Source organism: Pseudopipra pipra, chromosome 3, assembly GCF_036250125.1.
Source record: "Pseudopipra pipra isolate bDixPip1 chromosome 3, bDixPip1.hap1, whole genome shotgun sequence".
Lineage (NCBI taxonomy): Eukaryota > Metazoa > Chordata > Aves > Passeriformes > Pipridae > Pseudopipra > Pseudopipra pipra.
The window spans coordinates 85,542,931-85,569,240 of NC_087551.1; the positions used below are offsets into that span (position 1 = coordinate 85,542,931).

The 26,310-nt window shown below is 38.0% G+C and overlaps 1 protein-coding gene across 4 annotated transcripts in view; it reads left to right on the forward strand.

The window, feature by feature from the left end:
- The window catches only part of SLC17A5 (solute carrier family 17 member 5), a 42,480-nt gene extending 16,694 nt beyond the window's left edge, over positions 1 to 25,786 (forward strand). For 2 of the 4 annotated variants that reach the window (XM_064650126.1, XM_064650131.1), the window contains exons 10-11: positions 3,841 to 3,931; positions 5,228 to 6,910. In XM_064650126.1, coding sequence (XP_064506196.1) covers positions 3,841 to 3,931; positions 5,228 to 5,365 — 229 coding nt within the window. In that variant the 3' untranslated portion in view covers positions 5,366 to 6,910. Of the gene's footprint in view, positions 1 to 3,840; positions 3,932 to 5,227; positions 6,911 to 8,063 lie in introns of those variants that run through there. The other 2 variants (XM_064650129.1, XM_064650127.1) reach the window with 2 other exon arrangements.
- The last annotated feature ends 524 nt before the right edge of the window (positions 25,787 to 26,310 follow it).

A 26,310-nucleotide genomic window follows, 5' to 3' on the forward strand; every position in this document is an offset into this window, starting at 1 on the left:
TTAATGTGCAAAATGAAAAGACTTCAAGTGTAAGTGAAGAAAGAAAAAGCATTTTATAAAAATGTTACTTATAAAAAGTTCTGAAGATGTAGACAACTTATAAGGGAGACCTCAGGTCCTAATTGAAGGTGGTATCCAGGCTTTGGCAATCAAAAAGATGGTGGTCATGTCCACAATGATGGACAAGTTCTGACTTAACAAATGGCTGTGAAATAGTGGGAACCCAATTAATCTTGACAGGTGAGATTAGGTAGCAAGGAAGAGGGGAGGTGTCAGTGGCCAGCTATGAACAGCTTGTACTGTGAATAAAATTTGAAAGTAAGAATAGCTTCTGTGATGCACTTTGTTTTAAATCACATAGAATTACAAATTTAGAAGATGCAGTTAAAGCAGTGCACCTGGGGTGTTACGGAGCCATTAGACAACTTTCAAATTTCAAGCTTAGTTTTGCAGAACCACAACAGTTAATTTCCAAAAAAATATATTAAATGGTGCTTGTTAAGTGAGTTAACATTTATCCTATGCACAGAACGCAACAGAGCTGTGACAGGAAAAAGGAAATCGTGTAACAGTAGTGTGCCTCTGTGAGGCATACACACAAGGAACTTCTGTATGCAGGTGATGGCTGAGGTTTCTCAAACTAGGATGTTGTGTATGTTTTCTAATTTGAGATACTTCACTTTGCATTTCAAATGTGTTTGCTTCAAGAGTCAATTTGTATATGACAGCATACGGAGTATTTTAGGGGTTGAAAAAAGATACAAGAAGAAAATGATGTTACACAATGCTAATGCATGTCAGCAGGCATAGTTAGGTTTCCCATGTGAACTGCTGCTGATCCCACTGACCAAATCCTGCTCTGTTCCTCCTGCCCTTGATAAAGTCCTGCTTTTATTCCCTTTGCATTTACACTAAACAAGTTCTTCTGGGTCTTCTTCCCTCTCAGATAGGCAGAAGGGAGCGTATTGATTATGGGTGCAGAACTACTTGCTGGTAGTTCAGGGACTTTGGCCTGGCATTGCCTCTAGAGGCAAATGGCTGCATATGTGGGAAAACTTTCTCTAATGGCTGTTTTATTGGGTGGGTGCTGTTTTATTGAAATCAGTGATTTTCTATTCAGCACATGCATGTTTTAATTCAGGGTAAATCTGTCCAAATGGGGACTGAGAAGGAAAAAAGCATGTCCTTGTAACAAAGGTCATATTAAAAAAACTTCTTCAAATACAGAAATGCAAAAAACCATCTAAGATGAGAAGAAAAAGAAGACTGTGTTTCCTCCTCCCCCCCTTACTTAACTTTTTGCAACTGTCTGAATTTTGTTGGATGAAATGGTCAAGGCAGACATCCACAATTTCAAGGAAATGCTTGACATAACTGTAGAAAGCTAAAAATGGAGTTTGCATAGAATTGTGAAGAAAACTCTGTTAAGAGTTTACTTGGAACTCAATATTTATTTTTCTTAATTTGTTTTTCTTATCTTTAGAAAGATATTAGAATAACCCAAAGTGATTCAAAGCAGTCTCAATATGCACATAAATGTCCATTCTGATTGGTTAAAAGTATGCTGGCTAGAATAGCAAAGCATCTCTTTTTGCTACTAAAACTTGCATTATATCAAAGAAATCATTATTATATTCACAGGAAAGAAGTGAATGAAAATACTGATACTCCAGTAAAAACAATATCTGCTATGTGTTCTTGGTTTCTAACATATATTTATTATGCTATCAGTGTATTGAATTGGGGGGAGAGTTGGGGACAGGAGGGAGACAACATTGTTCTTGTGAGGAAAATCTATTCTATTTTAGCTCTTTAAGTCTACATCAGTACCTTTCCATTATTACAAATTCTAGTATTGCTGTTACCATGAGCTCCTGTAATATTCATGTGGCTCAGCTACACACTAAACATATATCTGGTTTTTTTTACTCTTGATTATACTACTTGACTGCTCTGCAAGTTGATTTGTATTTGGGTATTCCACTATGCCATTAGAACCTGACCAACAACTTACTGTCTCTACAGACATGTCACTTTTTGCTTTTTCCCTTTTCACATGGGAGTCTCGACTGTGCTGAGGGAGTGGCATCGCAGTTATCTGCATCAAACAGCAAGCATTATCAAGAATGCAACTTATGTCAGAAACACTGGGCATAAACAGAGGCATTTAGCCAACAATTGATTGCCAAAGATCTTTGGCTACCAGGGAAACTCTTAACTATGTTTAGTTTTGAAAGTATGCGTTAGCAGCATTGTAGTACTTAAGCATGTTGAAGACAGTACATTTGGTTCTACTTAAAGGCTTTCAAAGGAGTTTTGCTACATGTGCTTATTTTCCTAAGGGAAACTGTTACACTTGAACATTCAGCTTCATAAAGGCCTATTAATTCTAAAACACATTCCAAGATAAGAAGACTACATGCTACGTTTATAAGAAATAAAGATGGTTTTAAGTAAAGCATTGGATCTCAGTCTAAAATACATTGCCATGCTCTAAAACAATATGTAGTATTGACTTTCAAGCAAAAAATCAACTAGTAAACTAGATAATTGATTCCTTTTCAGAGGAAAAAAACATGTTTCTCTAATATCATTGGAATGAATACACATTGCAGCCTTTTGTAACAATGATGTATGGTTGAATTCCCCTGTTTTGGTAAATAAAATTTCAAAACTATACATTTCTCTTTAGAGATGAAATTATTTTTCTGTTACGTTAAAGGTGGTAAGGACATAATTTACTCTGCTAAACAGCCTAAGATAATCACCAGGAGATGACTGCTTTCTCCTGTGGTGAATTGCAACTGTTAGTATCCTCTATGATTCTTCAGCCAGTAAATCCACCTTGGCAATCTGAACCACAGGGGGCTGTGCTCTGGTGGCTGGAAGGTCAAACTCTGCTGTAGAATGTCTGGCTTTTAATTCTTTTCGGTCTCCCTCACAAGTCTGGACTTGTGGTACACTTTCAAACTCTTGGTATTGCAACACGCCTGTGAGGGAGATCTTTAATCGCTTAGAGATAAGGTGCTGGGACTCAGATATTAAGCAAGTTACCAGGTTTTCCCAGCAAGTTTTTATGGCCTCTGGTGCATAGGCATACATTTGTGTGTGATAGAGCAGCACGTCATGGAACAGGAAGCCTCAGAATGGAGCTGCAGGAACAGCAACCAGCAGAACTTGTTTAGTCGGACCCACTTCCCATTGGCCTTGACCCACAGAAAGCTGAAGGGAAGGACTACCAGAGCACTCTGAACTCCTGTCTTTGGAATATACACTGTAGTGTAAGTGGAGATATCCAGCCACACTGATTGCCTTTTTGGCAGACAAGTTTTTAGCAATGAAACCTGAACCAACTCTTATTGTTGCTGAACAGCACTGTCATACTCCTTGTTGTCTTTCTACTTCAAGGCCTGCAATGTGTCTTTTCTAACTGCTCCAGTGGCTCCATTCCAGACAGTTTTGTTGTGACTAACAAAGGGAATGTGGGTTTGGATTATGGATCTTGAGCAAAACCATGAGCAATTTAAGTTAAATTCCACAACTAGCCTCTGGAAAATAGAGACATATAGAATCATAGGTAGAAAAGGACCCTTAAGATCATCAAGCCCAACCATTAACCTAACACTGCCAAGTCCACCACTAAACCATGTCCCTAAAAATGTATGTACCAAATGTCACTGAGTTATTACTAGAATAAAAGCAAATAACTCCCACTGGAATATTTGTTTTAATTTGTATGTGTGATCAAGATAAGGCCTATGTGATCAGCTTAGACAAAATCATTTCCATGATTGATAAGCAGGACAAGTTAATAAGCAGCACTAACAACTTCTCTTGCAGGTATGCTGGAATTCTCCTTGGCATCACAAATTCTTTTGCTACTATCCCGGGAATGGTGGGGCCAGTTATTGCCAAAAACCTCACTCATAATGTAAGTCTGTTTGCTATTTTTTTCAGTTGTTATATTTTTGTCTCAATTGACTGGAAAGTCTGTCTTCTAACGTTTGCAGTCATTAAATGAAACCTGGGTTACACACGTAAGTCACATTATTTTGTTGCTGTGAATTACTTAATTCCTAGCCTTTTTTGTTCTCATTCTGATCAGGAAATTATAGGTAAAGTCAAAGACCTGTGTAGGACTTTAAAATTTTATGACTCACCCTTTATATTCTCTAGGAATAAAATTAATATGTTTTGATCACAGTAGAGCTCTGATAAAATGCCAACTAGATGAGACAGTTGTGGCATTGTTTTATCAAACTAGGACAAGTTCATGCTTGTTTTTTTTTTATTAGGTTCTCACGTGAGTTGCTGAGTTATAATGTCAGCATTTTTCAGATAAGTGAGAAACTAGATTCTAGTGTTAGATTTGACTTCCAAGATGGTTTAGTCAAAGAATGATTTGTGTAGACAAAGGGAGTGAGGAGTTTTTTATTACTATTTTTTAATGAACTGTATGGATTATTCTAAAATCTTTTTAAGAAAGGGAGATGGGAGGACTAAGTTTATTGATACAGTTGAATTTTTGGAGTTGGAGATAATTTTAAGGATTTCCTAAAAAATAATCGGAAAATATTCATTAATACATAATTCCAATAAAATTAGTTCTTCCAGACATCTTAAATAGTGGGTTGTTTGGGGGTATTTTTGTTTGTTTTAGTTTCCCCCCCCCATATTAATGCACTCTTCTGGTATTCTGTTTTTGTAGTAGGATCATTTACAGGTTTGTAACAGTAGTCATCTGGAACTTTTCTTAAGTACCACAGAGTACCATAGAGGATTCCTCTTGAAATCTGAGTTAAGGTGGCTACCTTGTTTGGACTAAAAAGCTTATGATTCTGGAATTGTTGTCATTAAGAATAGCTTACTGGATAGTGCAGGGAACTTCAGCTCTTGGATCACAGGACCTGAAAGCAAGGTAGTGTTTCCCCATACAGTAACATTCTCTGAGTTCACGTTGGTGGTTCTGCATCTCAGATAATAAACTGATCCAGAGAGTGTAATGCAATTCTGATAGGACTATTTGTGTAAGCTATATTATTAAACTGAAGTTGACTATATTGATAATTTCATCCATTATGTTTATAATCCTTTTATGTTGCTATGAAATCATGCTGAATGGCATTTACATTTAAATAGGCAAGACATGTAGCTTTGATTTTAAAATTACTTGAGTGTGGAGCTGCAAATTGACTGCATCTTTTTTTTTCCTTACCCCATTTGACAGAATACTGTGGGAGAATGGCAGACGGTTTTCTATATTGCTGCCTCTATTAATCTATTTGGAGCAATTTTCTTTGCATTATTTGCAAGTGGAGAAGTTCAGGACTGGGCAGTCAGTGGATATCGCTTGCATAGAAACTGAAGACGTTGAAATACCAAAGCTGTGCTGAATCCCAGTGTGCTTAAAATTCTGTGACCGGAAAAGTGCCTTCCCTACTGATGCCTAGGAGTCTTCAGAGCTATTAAGTTACACTATTTTATGTGTGCATCTTTTGTACTGAAAATAATTTGACATCCTGTGTGTGCTATTTCCTAACAAGAAACTGCTTGGATTAAATATAAAAGTTTTTTGCTGGGACGTGATATCAAACATATGAACAGAGACCTTTTAAATCAGTGTGCTAGGCTCCAATACTTTCTAGTTTTTAATTAATATTTTCTGAATTAATGTGTAGGCAGATGTTTATTGATACTGAAATGAGAGGAAAAATTAAAATGATTATGTAGCACTGTAAGGAGGAATGGCATGCAAAGAATTGTACCAAAAAAATGTGTTTCGATTTCCATTATGAGATTAATAGTTTTGTGCTATTTAAAAGCGTAGAAGATCTCTAGTTTTCTACAATATTTTTTAAGGCTTTTATTTTGTCAGTATTTCGATGATGGCTAAGAAATGTACACAGGATTTACTTCTAATTTACTCACAAGTTTTGAATATATAAACATTCCCTGTTTAATGAATACAGCTTCACAACTAATACACAGCAGTGAGGAAGTAAATGTACCATTTGGACTGACAGAATAAGCTATGTGTCCTCTGTAGTACAGCTTTTTTTAAATAGGCCTTATTTTCATTCATCTCTGCAAAGAGGTAGCAGTCCAGCTCTGTGGTTTAAATCTAGTACAAGAGTGAACTAGAAATAGAATATCGGCATGTTTACCTTAAAATAACTGGCAATTCATTTTTTGTCTCTTTAAATCGATGCAGTGGAATTCTTTCCTCTTGCATGTAGATATGTTAGTCAGCTCATCAGTGTAAAAGAAATATAAGGCCAGCAAATAATGAGGAAAATCAGTTCTCTTCTCTAGCAGCCTTGTTTGTTAGTCTGATAAAGCTAGAGTAAAACAGAACTAGTGCAATAACCTGGTGCTGTTAGTCTCCTACCAAGACAGAATTTGACACTCAAGAGCATTCTTTGCACAACACACAGTTAAATGCCTCACAGTAGGATTAAATGAAGTGTATGAAAGCAGTGGCCTTGTTAAGAACAAACAGCTGAATAATCTTGTAGCCACAAAGCAAAGGAAAATTCCTGTGCCAAAGATTCCTGGATTGGAGCAATTAGGTAAAAAAGAAACATCACTGGGTTCTGGGTTTTTCATTTATGACCAATCCAAAAGAAAAGCCCAGCACTAAAGCTGCTCCAGTGGAGCCTACCATCCTTCATTTCTAGGAAATGGCATCTGCCTCTTCTTTTTAGCTTTAAGAGCCATTTTGTTTTGGCCATCCTTGAAGTGTCATGTTCTCTGATGGTGGATTTAAACTGTGTTTAAATCTCTTCTTGTGTCTGCAGCAGTTCCACAATAAACACTGTGAGTTCAGATTAAATTAGTACTTATTCAGTGGGAATATGTTAAAGCTATATTGTGTCTTCAGTGTTTCCACAATAAACGGATTGAATATTTACATGTGCATCTGTTGTTGAAAATTACTATCTCCCTGAAGTTCAAACACCCTTTTGAAAGTATGCTGAACAAGGTTAGTGACTGGATTAAGGAATGGTTAATATTTTCCTGGAAAATTACCTTCTTCAGAAGTATTTTGTCTAGCTTTACAGGTAAGTACTGTCTTCCACCTGACACTATATTAAAAGGGATAATTTCACTTCATGTTTACAGAATTTTCTACTCTTTCAGTAGCTTGGGTTAAAAAGAAGGGAGACAAAAGTTAAAAAAAAAAGTTATATGGATTAAATTAATTTATGCCTTTGCTTTTCTAGGGTTCATGAGCAGGACAACATAGGGACAGGGTTGCAATTTCACCTGTTCTGAAGCTGGAAACTTCAGCTTCCTGTGTTTCTAGTCTTTTTCATTGAAAACAGCTCAGCTGAATATCCAGAATTTTTTAAAAAAAGATACTTAAAGGAGTAGAAGCAATAGAAATGAATGTAGGCATTCTCTCTATCAATAAAAAGAGCCTGAACTGGATTTAGTTAAAACGGAGTCAATTTTAGGCATATCAGCAATTGAGCAGTCCAGAAACTTTTGACCAGCACACTAGATTTTATTTTCCCTTCACCTAATGCACCATTATTACTCATTTTGTATACTCTGTAACTTTTAAATCAGCTTGGAAAGTGGGACTTAAAAAATTGCTATAAATCCTTATATTATTTCTAGACAACAGGCTACAGTTCAGTTAGCTATTTCAAATTTTATTTTTAAAACTATCAAAATATGGGATGTAATTCTTCAATTCAGTGAGGCTTTTAACACATAACAAACATGAAAACCTAAAAAAAATTTAAGTTTTACCTTCTTTGTGCTGCAAAAAGGAAAACCTATTAGAAAAAGCTGTCAAAATATTTTCTGCTAACCATTATTCTGTTTCTATTGCATTGCCATGTTCCTGTTTGCACAGTTCTCTCAGTCAGTTTCATCTGTTCAAAGGCATTTCTCATATTCTGTATTTTAAGAAGTAATGAGGGTTTTTTGAGTACCTCTTGTCTCAGTTCACCTGTGCTACACAGGTTCTTGAAATAAATTGGGAAGGTTTATTGTGGTGACTCTTTTCCTGAAACAATCCTGTGATTGTTATTTTTGCTGCCTTTCCTTAACAGGCACACCAGAGTAAGAAATGTTGCTCTCCATTCCATGAAGAACCCTCTAATTAGGATGTCCACCTGGAATGAGGGAAGTAAGTTCAAAAACACATTTCACCCACTTCCGAGCAGGAGTTGAACAACTGCTTTGGGAACATGTCTTAGTGTTCCCAGGTGTTTTTAAGTGCTTTCTCCTCAATGTCTCCTTCTGATACAGCAAAATTCTATCAACACTGGTAACAGAGATGGAATGTCTTCTCAGAATATCCTACAGCATGTGACGTGGGTATGGCCTGAGATCTGAACCGTGGTCTTTTACACCTTCATCATGCTTTCCAAAAGATGACTGGCCACAAAGTAATGGGTGTGTTTTTCAATTCACTAGTTCTAAGGGTACCACTTATCAGTTGTGCACCTTAAAGAAGTTTGAAATATTTGACACCAACAAATACGACTTATGTAGGTTTTTTCCATGCTAAACTAGTGAAAGTTTATATAACTCTTCATAATGTTATAGGCGTCTGTGCATTGTGCTTCCCCATCTGGTAACAACTGTATTTGCTGTGTGAAAGAGTCACCTTAGTTAATTTCCCAGAAGTTGAATTGGTCCTGTGATGTATCTTTTTCCTGGCTTCTCCTCTCAATCACTTGTTTACTTATATGCCAATTTATCCTCTTTCACTGCCTGGGAATGTTTGTTTCCATGACAAATGAACTAACCTTTGAGTTTAACAGGTCTTCTGATATTTTTAGCATTTGTCAGGAAGGAAAACTGTGAGTGAGGAAGCCTACACATTATACAGAAAAGTAAGACAGTTTGTATGGAAAGGTAGTATCTTCTGTTAGATCACCTAGAACATCGGAGAAAAAGAGACATGCTTTTAAACTTTAAGCTTCCTCTTTTACATTTTGCCCTCAACCATCACAACTAAGACACTGCTATTGTGTTTTGTAAGCTGTTACAATGAGTAGCATCTTAAGAGGGTCTCCCATTTCTCCTCTATCTCAAAAATGTCTGCTGTTAAATCACATGATTTAAGAGGAATCCAATCAAGCCAAATCAAATCAAAGCAATTCTCACTCAAACAGTCATAGGTTGGCCAAATCCTTTTTTGACACCTGTCAGTGAAGATGGTGTCTCTGTTAGTACGGAGGCACTGGTCTGAATTGTTATACTGAGAAGGATATGTCTGACTTGAAGCTAAGGAAAGGATATAAAGTGACATGAATGATTTGGTATTAGCACATTTTGCTATTACTGTGCCCAAGGGGAGGAAATCACCACACCAGCAGTGGCATATTTATCAACAGCAACATAGATAATCCTGAAGATATGGGGATAACTACTTAAGGAGAAGCTGGTTAGCCTCATGTTTGGCTAACTAGTTTCTATAACTCTTCTATAACTCTTTTATATGAAGATATATAACAAGCCTTTGTTGTTTTTTTTTAATGCATTTGTTTAACTAATCACAATGTGACAGAATCAACTCTTTCCTGATTTGCTACTTCATGCTTCACTCATACAACAGTTATTAATATTTCTACAATTCTGTCTAATTGACTCTATGTTTATAATGCTGAAATATAGCTTAAGAAAGGGTTCATTTATTTAGACTTTATCTTAGTTATTAACATTATTTTGTAGGTTTCAAATAGCCAGAAAAAGAACTGCAAGGAGACACTAGCAGTTATTTAAATCCCGGTTGTGTAGCAAATGGGGGGGAGGGAAGCGGGGGGGAGCAACAAAGGCATGCCAGAGGATAAAATAACACTCTATTAAGTGAGACACTAGAGACCCTCCCAATTAGATTCCCATTGCAACCTTTCTACTTCTCCTCCTTCATAAAGCTGCCATAACAGTGGTTGGTCATATGTTTTAAACTAAAACTGCATCTATGTGATTCACATTCCTGACAAAGAAATAATTTTTTTACTGTATGTATAACTATTGATCTGACTTAGTGTAACACTTGGTAATTGCTAAGAAGCTCCAATACACATCTGACCAATGTGATTCTCAAAGAATTCATAACTCAAACCAGTGAAGATTGCATTTCTTTGAGGAAAGTTATTTCCATGTGAAATTTTAACTGTTTGGCCTTATCCGTTAAGCAGTGCTGTCCTAAAGGAGTTGCATGTGTTATTTTTTCTTATCCCATGTAAGGTCCAAAATTTGGAGTTGATGTCACTTCTCAGTGACATACTTAATAAGATTGCACATTGGCAGAGTTCAGGCCTGGATCAGACACAAAACATGAGAACTCTGGTAGTGGAGTAATCAAAGAAGGTTCAAGAACTGGTGTACATTTTCAAGTGAATGCAGATTAACTTCAGAATAATGATAACTTTGCTCTTATTGCAACATGATCTGTACAAGGTTGCAGCACACTGCAAGAAAGGGTACCTGGGAGTTGCCCAAGGCATAGCAACAGAAAGAAAGTGTAGCTTATTAAGACAAAATTCTGTTTGCCTGTCTTCTTTTAAAGGGTAGCCATTTACTATAGAGTAGAGCTGAGTGAAAAGTGGTAATAGCCTTTGATAATGTGTTCTTAGAAGGAAATTTCATTACAGGAATTTCTTTAAATCTTTTTTTGTACTTTACAGAAGTTTCCACATGGCAGCTTCAGAGTAGGAAATGAAATAATAATTTTTCTGGTCTTTTCCTAAATTAAACTCCATTGTGGACACTTAATAAGCTTATCTCAGACACAAGGTCATGTTTTCTGATGGAAAACACAGTTCTGTTGATATTTCTCTACCTCTTCTTCTGAAGTATTCTAGCAGTAAATGACTAGTCTTCTATTTCTGAATCATCTTACTAGCTGAGAAGACTCAAGAGATGAGCAGGAGAGGGTTTGTTTGGTTTTGACTGGGGGGGGAAATGTGAAAACAAACAAAAAAAAAAGACAAACCATCTTTCTTACACTCCTTTTTCCCTGACCATCAGCCTTCTGTATCTACAAGTTTAAACAGTCTCTGCTGAAGGGGAAAAAAAAAGAGGTTTTCATGTATTCATTCATTAGAAGGAAATAAAGCAAGAGTCCTGCAACAATTGATAATTTGTAAGCAATTTAGGGTAAACATAATATTCTAAAAAATTCAAGTAATTTATGTGATAATATGACCAAATAGAGTCATTGCTGTGGCCATCTTTAAAAGGAAACTGAAATGGAGTATATTTTGCAGCTCAATTCATGACTGACACTGTCTGTCAATGCTTAAGAAGCATTTAGACAGGATCCTTAATAGTTTGATGTAACTTTTGGTCAGCCCTGAAATGATCAGGCAGTTGAACTAGATGATCATTGTAGGTCCCTTCCAACTGAAATATTCTATTCCAAGACTTATGTCTGTCAGTTCCATTGAGCATTATGTAGTTTTAATGTTATTACTTAAGCAAAAACACTCCAATTTCCTTTTGCATGAAGAGTCAGAGGGGGGAAGTGGGGAGACAAGAAAAGGAAAGAGGGCATTTCCTTTAATAACACCAAAAAATGTCAGTCTTCTGAATGATCTTAATATTGAACTGTATGAATGTACAAAATGTCACTAAGTGAAATTTGCCTTTGACTTAACTAATTTATGATGCTTTCAAATTTGCATGATATGCATGGTCAGTGCATCTTGCATGGTTGTTTTGTTCATCTGGGAAAGGGCATACTAACTTGGAGGGAAAGGTGATTTTTGCTGTCCAGTAGAAAGGAGGTAATAATGTGTTGCTCTGCTCAGATAGGATGAGAAATCAAGCTCATAGCAATTTTAGAGGAATTAATTATTAGCCACAATCTGATTTACCATCAAATTTCTGTTATTACCTTCATCATAACTGGCATTAATTTCACACAATCACTGCTCCTGCAGTCAGCAGGCCTGATTAAAGGTCTGAGACTAAAGTTGAAGGGCTTTTTAAAAGATCTGTATCTGGATAACTGTTTCAACTGTAAGTTGAACGATAAATTCATTTAGAATGGCAATGGAAAGGCTTAATTTCTTGTCTGGAATGTTGTTTACTTCGTGCAGTCTGTCTTTTTTTTCTTTCATATTTAGAGATGAGCATATTTTGGAATCTCCTTCCCATGCAGTTACTTACGTTAATATTTTCTGCTATGAAAATAACTTCTACTTAAACTTAAAAGCCCTTTTGTGGAGAAAATGGAAATTAAGATATTTGAATTGTTAATACATAGATGGTAGAATTGCTAAGCACCTCTGCGTGATTTTGAAAGTAAACTGCCAAATACAAGATATACATAGCAGCAGAGAAGGATCACGTGGTGGAAGAATATTCACACAAGGATAACGGTGTTAATTTAACACCTCTCTGTAGAGTCATGTTGATGCCAATGGTACTTGAAGCAACTATTGCTGCTAAATTACTTTGCTGTAGTATGACCTAAAGCCACATCTGCAAAGGAGATGGCAAAGCTGTGTTGTCATACATAACTCGTAAAGTGCATGTTGCCAGCAAGAGAACCCACAGTTCTCTGTCACAGGCATAAAGTCTCCCTCCCATGGGAGAAGTGGCCTTGAATTCCTACAGGTAGAGGGTGGAAATCAGCTTTGTTCTCCCTTCTATCACAGATGCAGGGAGGGGGTGGAATTAAATAATCAGCATTTACTCCCTGTTTTAAAAGAAAATGGGCTGCTTTTTTTGTGAACAGCCCAACTTATCAGTCCTCTCATCCTCAAGGACTGAGAACAAGGACTGCATAGTGTTTGTGGAGCTGTGAAAGGTTTAGAAAGAAGCTGTATATTAAAGGCCTTTGTAGCTGCCTGTGTGCAGCCAGCACTTTAATATTAAAAAAGGACATACGTGGGCAGAACAGTCTCTAGAGCTGGGCAGCAGCTGAGGTTTTCGCTATCCCATTCAAAGTGTGTGCGAAGTGTGTTCACAGATATCTGTAACTTTGCATGCGTTGCAACATTCTTGGGATGCAAATTATCCCTTCTTGCTGAAACAGGCTATGGAAATCAATCCACAGCAGTCTTCTTCATTCAGTCTAAGAACACGCTAGTCACAAGCCACAGAAACTGATTCCTCCCCCCCAGCTCTCCTCTTAACGGGGTGCTAACTTCAAAGGTTACTTTTGACCGTTGAAATACCAACTGTATTAAATAAGCGGTCAAAATGCAAGCAACCAGTTTGAATTGCAGGAATTCAATTATAAGCAGCTGGCTTCACTTCTAACTGAGGATCTAATAGTAAAAAAAAAAAAAAAAAAAAAAAAAGACAACAGACCAAAACAAAATTCCAAACTAAATCCATCTGTCTGCTTCTACGCAATGAAAGTTAAATAGCAAGTATGCCACTTTGAAGCCCAGATGAAAGTTTCACTGTTCAGAGCATGTGCAACCTGTACAAACACACTTTTACAAAGGCAGACATCTTGCTACAGGAGGTAAAAATAAATCTCTCTACGGGTTTCCTCTTCCTCTGTCTGTTTTAATTCTTCTGAATCTCAAAATATGATGCAAAGTCACAACGGCACGCACAGATGGTTGGTTCATATGCAGCTCTGGTTGTTCTGAGGAGGTTGCTGTTTGACTTCTGTCCTTTCAGCTGAGTCATGAAGTATAACTATGCAGTTGTACATTTCTTTGTGTCGGTGCTCCAGGCAAGGAGGCTGCTGAGAGCAGCTATCTCTGGCAGTGAGGAAACACAAAAGCAGGGATTTAGAATGTGCAGCAGGGCAGTGCTGAGCTGGTGCATGCTTCTGCAACAATGGAGAGCCGTGGCAGGCCGCTGCCCCAGCACGGCTGTCCTCAGCCAGCACCCGCCCTCTCACCAGCCACCTGGAGGCAGTTCACACATGTATAAGAAGGCACAGAGGATGATATAGATAAATCACTAAAAGAATTCAAAGTAATGGGATGGCAATAATTTCTCCTAAAATGCTAATCCTTCAAAAATCTCAAGATCAGCAACTCAGTCAGCTTAGTCAGTAAAATATTTTCCACTTTCTGCATGATGCCTTTGCTGCACTTGATTTTGATCTGAGAACTGTTCGTAAAGAAATGTACCAAAACTTCCCAAATAGGCTTCAGTCATGCCCCAAAGTATTTTCTGAGGCCCCTCCATCCCCACAGACAGTTTGTTTGAAATCACTGCCTCCAGCTGTAATTGTGTCCTGGAGCCTTTGCTTTAAATGAAAATGGCTTCAAGTTGAACCCTAACCCTTATTATCATCCTCAAAAGGAAGGAGGCCCAGTGGTAGTTGTGCTCCTGTATGGATTTGAGTACACTTACTTGAGTCCTTCAGAGAGAAAAATTATCTTAAATAGGTAGTCAGATGTATTAGTTAGTAATATATTAATGCTATAATGAAATATCAGTAACTAGTTTTACTAGCCATCTGAATGCCTTCAGATGCTTCCCAAATATCTTGGCGTTATAATGCCTTATTCCCTTTGTTCCTTAGATGGGATAGCGTAACAGAGAGCTACTTGGAAGAGATAAGGGGAGAGAGACAGTTGCGGAGTGGGAACCAGTACTGTGAGCAACTTGCTGCTCTTCAAAGCCTCTGTACAGTGCAAATGAGGGTCTGCAGCCCCTGAGCTTTAGAAAAGTCAGCAATTGGCTTGTGACTGTTTGCTTAGCAAGTTTTTGTGCTTTCAGTCCTGGACAGCTGAGATGCAAAGGTGAGCAGATTTCTCATATTGTAGTTTGTCAGACTAAACATACAGTTGGTTCCATTGTGGAAGGTTTGCACATCTAGAAAAAAGGTAACACAGGAGAGGAACCAAAAGCTAAACACTGGCTAATTTCTATGAAGGCACAAACTAGGGGTCTGAAAAACAGGTGGCTCTGGCACAGTAAGAAGCAGCATCACTGGCAAGGTATTGCAGCCACGGGTAACGCCTCCTCCAGCAAAAGCCTCTGGCCAATGCAGTCTCTGTTTTCTGACTAAAATCAGCTTCATGTTTTATACATCAGCTAAGTTAAAAAGATTTTAAAGGATATCAGTATGATGCAAGTTGAGCCTGTGCTAGTCTAGCCCATTTCAGTTAAATGACAAACTGGGAACTATAATTCTCATTTCTGGTGCAGTGTAATTCTGCTTTCAGAAAAAGAAAGCAGTATCCAAATTCTTATTGTTTGGTATAGAATGTGAATCAATCATATTATTCTTCCTAGTAAGTACATACATAGCTAACATCCCCGTATTGCAGCTATTCACTTTTAAAACAACATTCAGCAACATATAAAATATGAGAAAAGGCATGTATAAGTACACTGGATTAAGCTGTCTTGCTTAATAAGGAGAAAAAAATTAAAAGACAGAAGTTTATGTATTGTATACTGCAAGTGGTATTACTCTTAGTAATTCCCAGTGCAGATGAGTTGTCTATAGAGTTTTGTTAAGTTTATCACTTCTAGAGCCAAGTGATTAATTTATTTTGGTTATTTTTTCTTTGTTTCTGGTGACCAAGCCTTCTGTCTTTGTATTCCACCAAGCCATGGAAGTGAAAACCTTAAAATCACTATGCCTGTGGCTGTTTTTATGTTACATCTGCATTTCATCTCACTTTCACTGCAAACAGTGACTTCCTGATATGCAGGGCTGTGCTCTCTGCTCTTGCTTTTTTTGCTTTCTCTTGTCTGACAAGGACTCAGGTTAATGACTCTGTGTATGTGTGCTAACTCTTTAATTTTTTTAACTCTGCTGTTTCTGTTACATTGGCAACAAATGTAGCACTGCAGTAGAAACTATATATGCCTCAAATTAACCAGAAAAAATGTGATTATAGTGATACATGTTTTACTTGTAGCTCCAGCTGCAGTAATATGAGACCTGCTTTATAATTCATCTACTGGGAGTTTTGTGTCTATTTTGAAACCTCTGACGTGCTTATTAGAAGGTAACTGAGAACTGTATACCAACACTCTCAAGTATGGTGATGACAGATCAGTTTTTTAAAAATTTCTGAACTGAGGTATTTCTGGACTGAGACTTGCCTATCATATTGTAAGAATGACAGGGTTATAAATCATGCTTAATCACCATGGCTTACCTTAATAACCCCTGAAAACCAGTTCCGCTGCTGCCTGGATGGCAGCAGGAGCAATTTTTGATCTGTTGAGAGTAGCTGGATAGAACCATCTCAAACCATCCTATACTTACACTAAAGTAAGACAAGGGTGATATGCACTGTATGTTATGCCAGGTGTTTCTGGTAATCTGCATAGTAAAAAACAGATTTGGGCTTTTTCACATAGGTTTGTGGTTTCTCTTTTCTCTTTCACTTTGAATTAATTCTTTTTGTGTTTAAAACAAATACTCTGGTCATGTTTGCAAATGGGTAAATTGATATGCCCATATATCCTGTGGATAGTAGCAGAGGCTCTCTGGTACATGTGATACAGGTGTTGCCTGTGTTTCAGGCATGGTCTGCGTTCCTTTTCTCTGAGCCTAGTCAGAGAGAAAGTATGTGAGATGCTTCACTGCTGGCATTCTGGGATACATTGAACATGCATTGGCAATGGTTTAAAAACTGCTGGTTTGGCTGAAATCATAATTTCAAAGCCATGGCAAAGATTGTTGTCATGGTTTTGTTTTCATAGTGCATTTTAAAGAAGCCCTGAAGCAGTTGGTCTTATAATCCAAAAAAAGTTGCTGTTCTGTTTCTTTTGCAGTGATTTCTCACCATCACCACACCCACCCCTCCCACCTTACATGGCGCTTTAGGCAGTCATTGGATATCAAAATACAATTTTGATAATTGTCAGGAAGAGAGAAAATAGGGAAGAATGGAGTGGATTGTGAAACTGAAATGGAAAGTATCCTTGGTTGATATGTTTTTAAAAAGCTACCTAAGATGACAGAGTTGTAAATTATAATTCTTACTTTGTGTGTATTATGCTGAGTAATGAATACTTAAGAATTAGCACTGGAAAAAAATAGACTTGGCATGGAAAAATACTCAGAATCTTTTTGAAAGAGTTAAGTGTATTTTCACAAGGTTTAAGCATGAACTGCAGGTCTGAGCTTCTGAGGAATATGTGTAGTATGTGACACAGTCTAGATCTGACTTGATGGTTACAATGGCTTAGTCGAGAGGATAAATAAATGAGAGTGCAATTTCACTTTGCAGCTAAAATGATGTAACTGAGCCGTGACACCTAAATGATATATCTTGCTTCCTGTGGTTTGAATCAGGGAATCACGTGGCCATGAAGTTAATTTGATCATCTGAATGATTGAATAGAAACTAAAAACAAAAGTTTTCCTGTGAGTAAGTTCACTGATCCCACTCCCCTTTCAACTACACAATCACTAGATCCAACGCAGGAAATCTTTGGATTGATAGAGGAGAAAAGCAATTCTTCTGGCAGGTATTTCAAGCTGCATAGGTTTAGCTTTGACATGGAATAACACCTTTTAAATTGTTGAACTTGGATTTAAGCTTAAGAGAAGAAATTAAAACCTTAGTATGGAATAGACTTTTCTCTTTCCTTTCATATTCTTTATGTTACAGTTTGTTTTACCCACACCAGTTACTGTCTGAATCAGAGAAATGTCATTTCTGAGCTGTTGTTAATGGATGCTGTTTTTCAAGAATATCACAGAAGAAAAGGGGGGAAGCAAGTGAGTAAGAGTTTCTGCTTCCGTAGTGCTTATGGGTGTGCAAGTGTTGCTGGGTCTCATGACTCACTGCACAGCTTTGTGAGGTAAATGGGACTGCATTAGCTTGCAGAGCAAGTATAAACTATTTCCCATAAATAGCGATACCGCACTTCATCTCTAATGACTCCACAGACCTAAATTTAGAGAAGGAGCCCATTTTTACAACTGCCATTTCACTCACACATACAAATGCACCCCTATCTTAGATGGTGGGGGCCCCATTCAAATGTGGGGGAAGTGGGGGAGCCGTTGCTTATGTGCACCCCTACATGTTTTATTATTACAGTATTCGTACCTGTATGTAGTGTGTACACACAATTAGGTTTTCTATGGTGAATGACAGTGTATGTACATAAAACAGCTGGGGGTGATTCTCTGTGCTAAATCAAAAACAGCATACAGAATTTAAAATTCAGAGTGTGCTTTTCACTTCAGGTTGCCTTAGGAATTGCACAGTCTGTGCCATGGAGTCTGCCCGGTAACTAAGACCTTCTAGCTCTTCCTGCTTTGCACAAAGGGGATCCCTGAGTGCTATTCCCTGTTTCAGTAGCACAGGCTGTCTCCTGCTGAGCGTAGGAAAGTTCCAGTTTCAGGCAGCAGAGGACAGTAACACATGACTCGCTGGTGTGAATCATTTTGCAATCTTTTGCTAGCCCATACTGTCTTTCTTTCATATCTTACTTTTATTCTGGGCTGTGGGGATAGCCACAGCTCAAGCATTACTCTTTTACAGTTCATATTCCCTTCATCTGCCCTCCACTTGGGTATCCTCCATTGTGGGGGCCAGACAGGGATGTCATGTCAGCTGTGGCTCCCTGTCTTCTGAGATTTGGCCTGAGTGCAAAGAGCTGACTCAACACCTGCTCCGGGTTTAAAGGGGCCGAAGTCTACTTTATACAACATGTGGTACAAGATTTTAACCCCTGAAATGCCATTCCTCTGTGGATTGCCTTGCAAAACCACAATTGTTGTTTCTCACAAGCATTGTTGCCAAAGGGAATAAGATGGATAGCAGCGCATATGGACTGACCTCCCCCAGAATACCACTTAGCTGATAGCTCCTGTCATGGTATCACTGCCTGTGGGAAAGTCATGTGCACTGCTTTTTAGCATTCTTCTAGAAGTTGTTTAGAAACTGCTGGAGAAAACAAACGTGTTTTCCACCATTTCATTTTGATAAGAAAGTACTACAGAACGAATGCTTTATAACATCATGCCAGGAACGTACTCAGTTTCTAACAGCTCTAACATAACCTGCCAAATGCAGTGGCAGGATGAGTTTGTGATATAAAATTGCTTCTCCCATTTTTCATTTTTAGCCTGAGTCTTTCTTGGTTAGGGTTTAGGAGTGACTATTCCATTTCCTTCCACATCTCTTTCTTAGTTATATTAGATCAGCTTTTTGGTTTTCAGTAAATTGTATTTGATCAACTAGTGTGGAAGAGGGAATTTACACAGTGAGATGCATGATTACTGGTTGAAATATTTGTGAATTTCCATTCAGATGTGACTACTGTAACTACAAAGATTGACCTTCAGCTGATAAAAACACATTAAAGTCGTGGAGATGCTCCATATCAAGCTAAACAACATGGGCTGGAATTATGGTATAAGAAATTCATTTGTGATCACACAGATCTTCTAAGTAATGTAAATCTATGGAAATTAAGGCTTGAAGAGACTTTCGGGTATGTATACATAAGTGAGTATTAGTTATAAATGAACCGTTCTTGCTAGGTATTTAGGTGCTTGTAAGAAGTTGGGTAATGATGGAGGTTCCACCAGCTGCCCACAGAATCTGTTCCAGTGTTTTTGCCTCTAGGTATCATCTTGAAGCGTGTTTCCCAAGATGGACAAAGTATGGACAAAGTATCCCAGCAGAGGCCTTTATGAGTACTAAGTAAAGTGAAAGGTTTATTTTACATATCTCACAGCACTTCTGTTTATACACCTCCGTATGTTTGCTTTTTTCACAGGAGTATGGCAGTGTTGACTCATGTTTAGTTTGTGATCCACTCTAACCCCAGGTCCTTTTATACTGGACTGCTGGGTAGCTGCTACTTTTCCTGTGTTTGTGCAGTGTACTGTACCTTACAAAGGACAAATATTAACCTTAATTTGTTTCCTAATTATTTTAGACCTTTTTTTCTTTACTTGCCTACACTATGCTGGCTTCTCTTCTTGACCTCTGAAATTGTCAGAGGTGTTCTCTGCCCCTTTTCCCCTAAGTATGCAATTTAAAATTACCATTTGTGTGTATTTATAATTGTACATTAGTATGGTGGAATAATGTCTGTGTCCACAGAAAATTATTTGATACAAGTTTTCATAGTGATATTAGCAATTACTTTGAGCCCATGTCATCTTCAGCTGGTCTCCTGCACATCCATTATTTTGTCCAAAGTTTGCTGAGCTTACTTATGCAAATTGCCTGTAAGAAGCATCATATCCTCCTATAAGTTAAATTATATCCACATTTCACCCTCCCTGAGCCTGTTAAACCTGTCACAGTAGACAAGATCAGTTTGATGCAATCTGCTCTTAGCAAGTCTGGCTCTGTTACTTATCAACCTATTATCTTCTAAAAATAGTTCATTTGTTCCAATATATTTTTCCAGGAATTGCAGCTGGACCGACGTGCTTTTTCTCTTTTGGTGCTTTTGCTTTATTTTTTTATTTCTTTCCTGATTTTTTTTCTATAATCTAGATTTCTGGAACTTTCCCATTCCATAGCTTTCCATGATAATCAGTAGTGGTTCAGAGATAGCTTCATCTGGCCAAATACTTCAGAGACTGTATTAAGAGTCAGCTAACTAGAAATATAGATATAATTTTAAGTAAATGGCCCCTCCTGTTCCTTCTCCCTCTCCCCAAATCAAGTTCTTGATCCTTTATTGTGTTTGGGGTTTTTTTTACTGACATAATTAAATATTAAGCATTTCTTTATCTGTTGGCTTACTGCTTTAAGCAAGCTGCTACTGCTTTCACTGACATTTACAAATAAGCAGTTTCTATTTCTACCTTAACTACCAACAAGCTTGAATCTTCTTTGTGTCTTTGTGCTCAGACTTTTGATTCTTCCTTTACAGAATTTTCTGTCTTATGAAATCCTAGAGACTAAGCCAAACTGGCTTTCAGTAAACTCAGTACAGATTGAACAGGTCAAATGTGAGTACTTTTCCAGATCTAGATTTATTCCCATAGTTCTTCTCTGAAACCTTTCCAAACTTTAATTGTCTCAAATCTAAATTCACTGAATAAATGTCAAGCATATGCTATATTCACTAAATCTGAGCAAGGCTTCTAAATTACTTGACTTGCACCACTTTTGGTTACTGCGGTTACCACGTAGCAAGAATGTGATTACAGTGGAAACTGATCCTATGGCCTGAGTGATGCCAAGAGTCAAAACCACAGCAATGTCAAGATGGCAGAGTGAACAGTGACACAGCTGGATGTATCTGCACCATCCTTACCAGCCCAAGTCTCAGGTGCTGCCCTTCTTCCTCCTTTGACCTATCCATCCACTGTCTCCAATTTGTAGCATAGTTTTGCAGTCCACACTAAAGTGACCTTTATTATGTTTCTCTCCCTTGAAGACATAAGCTGCATCTCAGAGTTTTTTGATTCATATATTCCTTCTAGGAATCTGTCTATAGACTGTCTCCTTCCTTGACAACTTGCCTTTATATGGAGAGGCAGAAAGGCAGGAATACAAAAGGTCTGCAAGGTGAGAATGAGGATTTACAGGTTTTTTGCAAAGTGCACAAGCCAGCTCCAAACCTACTATAGTGTGAGGCAGCAAAATTAACCTGATGAGTGAACATTAAACAAAGTTATCAGAGCATAGCTCAGTTGCTGTGAGGGCTCAGTATGGTCAGTGGGTAAGGAGTTGAGGTCCCATTTAAAAGTTTTGTCGTAGGCTTATCAGCACAAAAAGATGAATACATTGCTTTTGGCAAATTCATTTTTAGCAGAAGAGACCAGAGCTTTAAAATGGCATTTTGGAGGTTCATGACAAATCGAGAACAAGAGCCAAACTGTCTTCACCCAGTGGATTTCAGCTCAATAACTGACCCTGTCTTTTATATATATATATATATATATATATATATATATATACACACACATACACAATGCTCCCATTTAGGGTATTTGTTAAATTGAACTCCTAGAAGGGCTTACCATTCATGTAGCATGTCCAGAAGGTAGTAGGATATAGTAAAAATGTGATCCCATTTGGGGAAGAGGAGCAAGTGCCATAGTCTGTTTGCTGTTGGAAAACACTTAATGCAAAACCACAGAACAGTTTAACAAATTATATTGTCTCTCCATAATGGTGGTTACATCATCAGCTCTTCACCTTTATTCTGAATTACTGTCTAGTAATTCTGCTTTTTGCCTGGAGCTAGGTCACCAGCTGGTGTAAATTAGCCTAGCACTAATGAAGTTTATGAAGTTTTGTCAGATGTCTGCAAGTGAAGGGTCACTTTTTGTTTAAACGGATGAATTCTTCATGGATCTGAAGTCCTCTAGCTGTCTGCACGTATATTCCCATTCACTGTTCAGTTCCACAACACTCTTTTTGAAGTAGCCACCTGTGAGGGTTTTTTCCTGGTTAGGATACTTCTGCTCCAAACCAAATACTTTCATTTTCTAGCTCGCAAATGCAGACTTCCAGAGAGCACAACACTGGTTTAAATACAGCTGTTAGTGCTGGCTGCGTCGCAGTATACTCACTCTGTCTGATACTAAACCTTCAGTATCACAACTCTTATTAAACCTTCCATATAAATGAGCTTCCTTGTGCTGTGGATAAATGTGATTTGAAAAGATTGAACAAAGGATTTTTTTTAAAAGCAGACTATCCTTTAAGCACTAGTCCTTCACCTATTGTAAATGCTGTAACTGGAACAGCAGTGCTTCCCAGAGGAAATTTGTCTTAGAGGAAACAGTGACTTTTCAAGAGGCTCATGTTAAGTTATTTAGAAGACTCTGAAATTGTAACTGCTAGTTCATCCCAGTGATACTTCTCAACAGTTTTGAAGGCAATGCTCTTATACCTCCTACTGTAAGACCTTCTTTTCATTGGGTTTCTATTCATTGGGTTTTTATTTAATAAACAGACTATTGTAAAATCTGGTAGTAAGTGTTAAGATCATGTAGGGAAAAGGATTTCATAACAAATGTAGATGCTTTTTATTTCCCTTAATAATCAATGCATTAAATAGCACTTAATACATGGAAGTAAAGCAGTGTGCTCAAGCTATAGTTTATGTTGAACTTCAGACAAATGTACATACCATGATAATTGTAATGTAGGAATTAGAAAGCATTTCACAATAAGTAGGAGGCTAATTGTATTACAAAACGGTGCCGTGTACCAGAATGTGGTTTTGCTAATCACTAATTACTTATTGGTAACTTTGGACTGCTTTTCCATCATACTTTCTGAAAGTGCACTCAAGAAATCTTAGTGCCTCTTTCATTCAGTGAGGCTGATTTAACTGTATTTATCAAATCTGTGTTTAAAGTCTTGTGCTTATAAAGTCTGTTTGCTCCTGAATGACCTTGGTCATTGCAGTTAAAATTGTTGTATAAGCGCTAGTTACCTTCGTCTTCGTGCAGGACTCTGACCAAAAAAGATGGTATGGTATCAGAGTTAAAATTCTTCAGAGGTGCTCAGTGAGCACCTTTTATTTCCTAGCATGATTTCACTGTCTGTGACTGCGTTCTAAGCTTATAGCACATTCTGTATGCACTGAAACCACATGCTAAAATGAAAGTAATGCTGCAGTAGCTACTGTGATCTCAAAATCCAGGTAACATTTATGTTTTAAAGCTACAGTATTTGGCATAGGTATATTGACAGCATAACTTTCATATTAATATAATTTGATCTGAGATTCAAAACCCTTTTAAAATAGTGGCTACTGTATAGGTTCTATGTGCTCTTACACTGGAGACATGTGCGGGCATCAGATATTTCAGTTTAGTATATGCTCACCAGTGGTTAAAGGATAATGAGTAATTTTTGCCCACAAAGTCCTCCTATTTCTGAAGTCAGTCTGGATTGAACAAGCAATGTTCCACAACCTGAAAGACCTTGACTTCTTGAAATCTCTTATCTGTTTCTTCCTAAATGTTATGTATTGAAGAGATTGTTTTGCCAAATGAATAAAATCTAAAATTTTAACAGGCTGTTTGCATACAGGATTTAGTCCAGGGTATGCCTATTTGTGTTAGCTGAGAAGATTCTTCAGAATGCATTTCCACTGAATTATGTGAGGCTACTCATATATCTGAAGGTCCCCAGCTGTATAAATATTTGTGAGATTGATAATAGGAATGTTCTGCTAATAGAATGGACAAGGAGAGATACACTAGTTGTTGAGAGAATAAAAACATGCATTGGTGAGATTAAAGAGAAAATAATAAAATTCATTTAAAAACTCAGTTAAAGAAATGGAGGGGAAGAAACTCCTGTAGACTTGAACTAGGGCCATGGTTAAAAATGTGTACCCTTAATTCAGCTTTCATAGCTTTCAGCTATTTACATACCACAAAAATTGCTCTCTTAAGAAATACCTGGTTCAAAAACCTTTACTTATGAAATAGTCTTCTAAAAAACCACTCTCTTAAGAAATGTGCAGTTGAGTATGGACCATGTAAGAAATTAGTAACATATTTCCTTTCTTCTCTCCCTGTTGAGGCACAAATAATTGACTACATTTGGGAAGTGTTAAAACTACCTTTTTATGAGAATGGATTCTTTGACAGATCAATCCATTAAAAATACTCCCCACTGAAATACACATTTTAGAAGCTAACTTCAAACCATCCTGCAGAATAAAGCTTTTTAGCTGTGTTTACAAACAGTCATTGCTTTACAGGAGACCCAAAAAGTGCTGCTTAGTTTTCTTACCAAATATTACCCTTTGGTCTTCAACCTGAGCCACTAAATCACTTTAAAATAATGCATTTCCATTTCCAGAAAGTGATCCACCTCCCTGTTACAGTGTCTTCATATACGATGTATTCACTAATAACTGCCCCTAAAGGTTAGTTTTCAGGAAAGCTGAACCATCTCTATCTCCCTTCCACCCCCATCACTCATCTCTGCCTAAAAGCACAGGAAGGGATAAGAAGAACTTGATTGCTTTATTCCTTTCTTTAAAATCAGAGTGATTGTTTAATGATATCTGAACCTTTTTGCAGGTTTACTCAGAAAGTGGTTATTTGTGTAAAAGATGTGTTCTAAACTCAGCCTCATCTCTCAATTTTTTTTTTACATGATGCACCTTTTTTACCTTTCATGTGGAAAAATACCAGATATCATGGAAACACTTCAATTCCATATCAAACCATGAAATACTGAGTTTACATCTCACTAGTGAATTTGATGCTGGGTTTATCTCAGCTAGAGAAACTTTGAGTCAAGTGGAAGTGTAGATGTGTAGATGCATGAGGTGTTTTTTTTATTATCAGTTTGTTGATGTTGTTCTTTTTTGTTTGTTTTTGAACAAGAACTTATTTCCATACTTTACAACTGCAACCTGAAGCACGTATGAACAAACAAATAGGATTATACTTGCTTATAGATAAGTAACTATTGCTGACAGGCATATAATGTAGCTGAATATCAACTGTGTAGCTTCTATGCTTTGCAGAGAGTTGAAAAATAATAAACAGAGATAGTTAAGTTTCTCAGCTTGTCTTGAATAGGTATAAGAGATGTTGAATATTTAATGGCTTTTTTTACATCGGTTAGGAGCAAGAAAACCAGAGAATAATCCACTGCAATCACGAGAGCCTTTATTTCTGATGTTGTGATCTGTTTTGTGACTCCTCATTGCCCTGATTCTAAAAATAATTTGCTATGGCTGACGGTTTTCTCATGAGAAAATACAGTATAGGGGCACTTCCCGCAGTCTGGGTTTCTCGCACAGAAGCTCCATGTCCTGAGTGCTTATTAATTGTGATTAATACATTTTCACTTCAGACGCGTCGTTGCTGGAGGTGCCTCTGCCTTGATTAGTACTTTTGTGCCAAAGTTTTCTGAGCCGAGTCAACTTTTGTTCTCTAATGGTACAACAAAGACAGAAAAAGCTTGTTTTTTTTTTTTTTTTTTCTTGGTAAGCCAAACGTTGTTTTCTTATTCTGGTGTAATAAGCTTCCTGAAATTCCTGCTCTCTCCCTCCTTCCCCACCTCTGTTTCTTGGAGACCTACTACGTAATGGGCTGGGGGGGGGGGTCTCGCATGCCGTGAAGTTCGGCCGACATTTGTTACTTGCCTGTCAGGGTAACTCACTGAACACTTCTAACCTCGCTAATTGCGTTCCTTTGTGTCCCCAAAGAGGGGCACAGTGAACTCGCCGGGAGCTGTTACCCGCGGACTACCCTCAGCCGCCGCGCCCCCCTGGACCGGCCATGACGCCGGACCTGACGCTCCCTCCGGTCCCCGGGCCCGCCGTGCCGCTGGGCCCTGCAGGGGGGCCGGGGCCGGTCGGTGCTGCCCCTCTTCTCCCGGGCGCGGCGGCCGCTCCCGCCCGCCCGCCATCCCGGCGCGGGAGGGGGCACCGCTCCTCTTCCCGCCGCAGCCCCTCGGTGCACCGCGGGCCTGGCCTCGCTCTCCG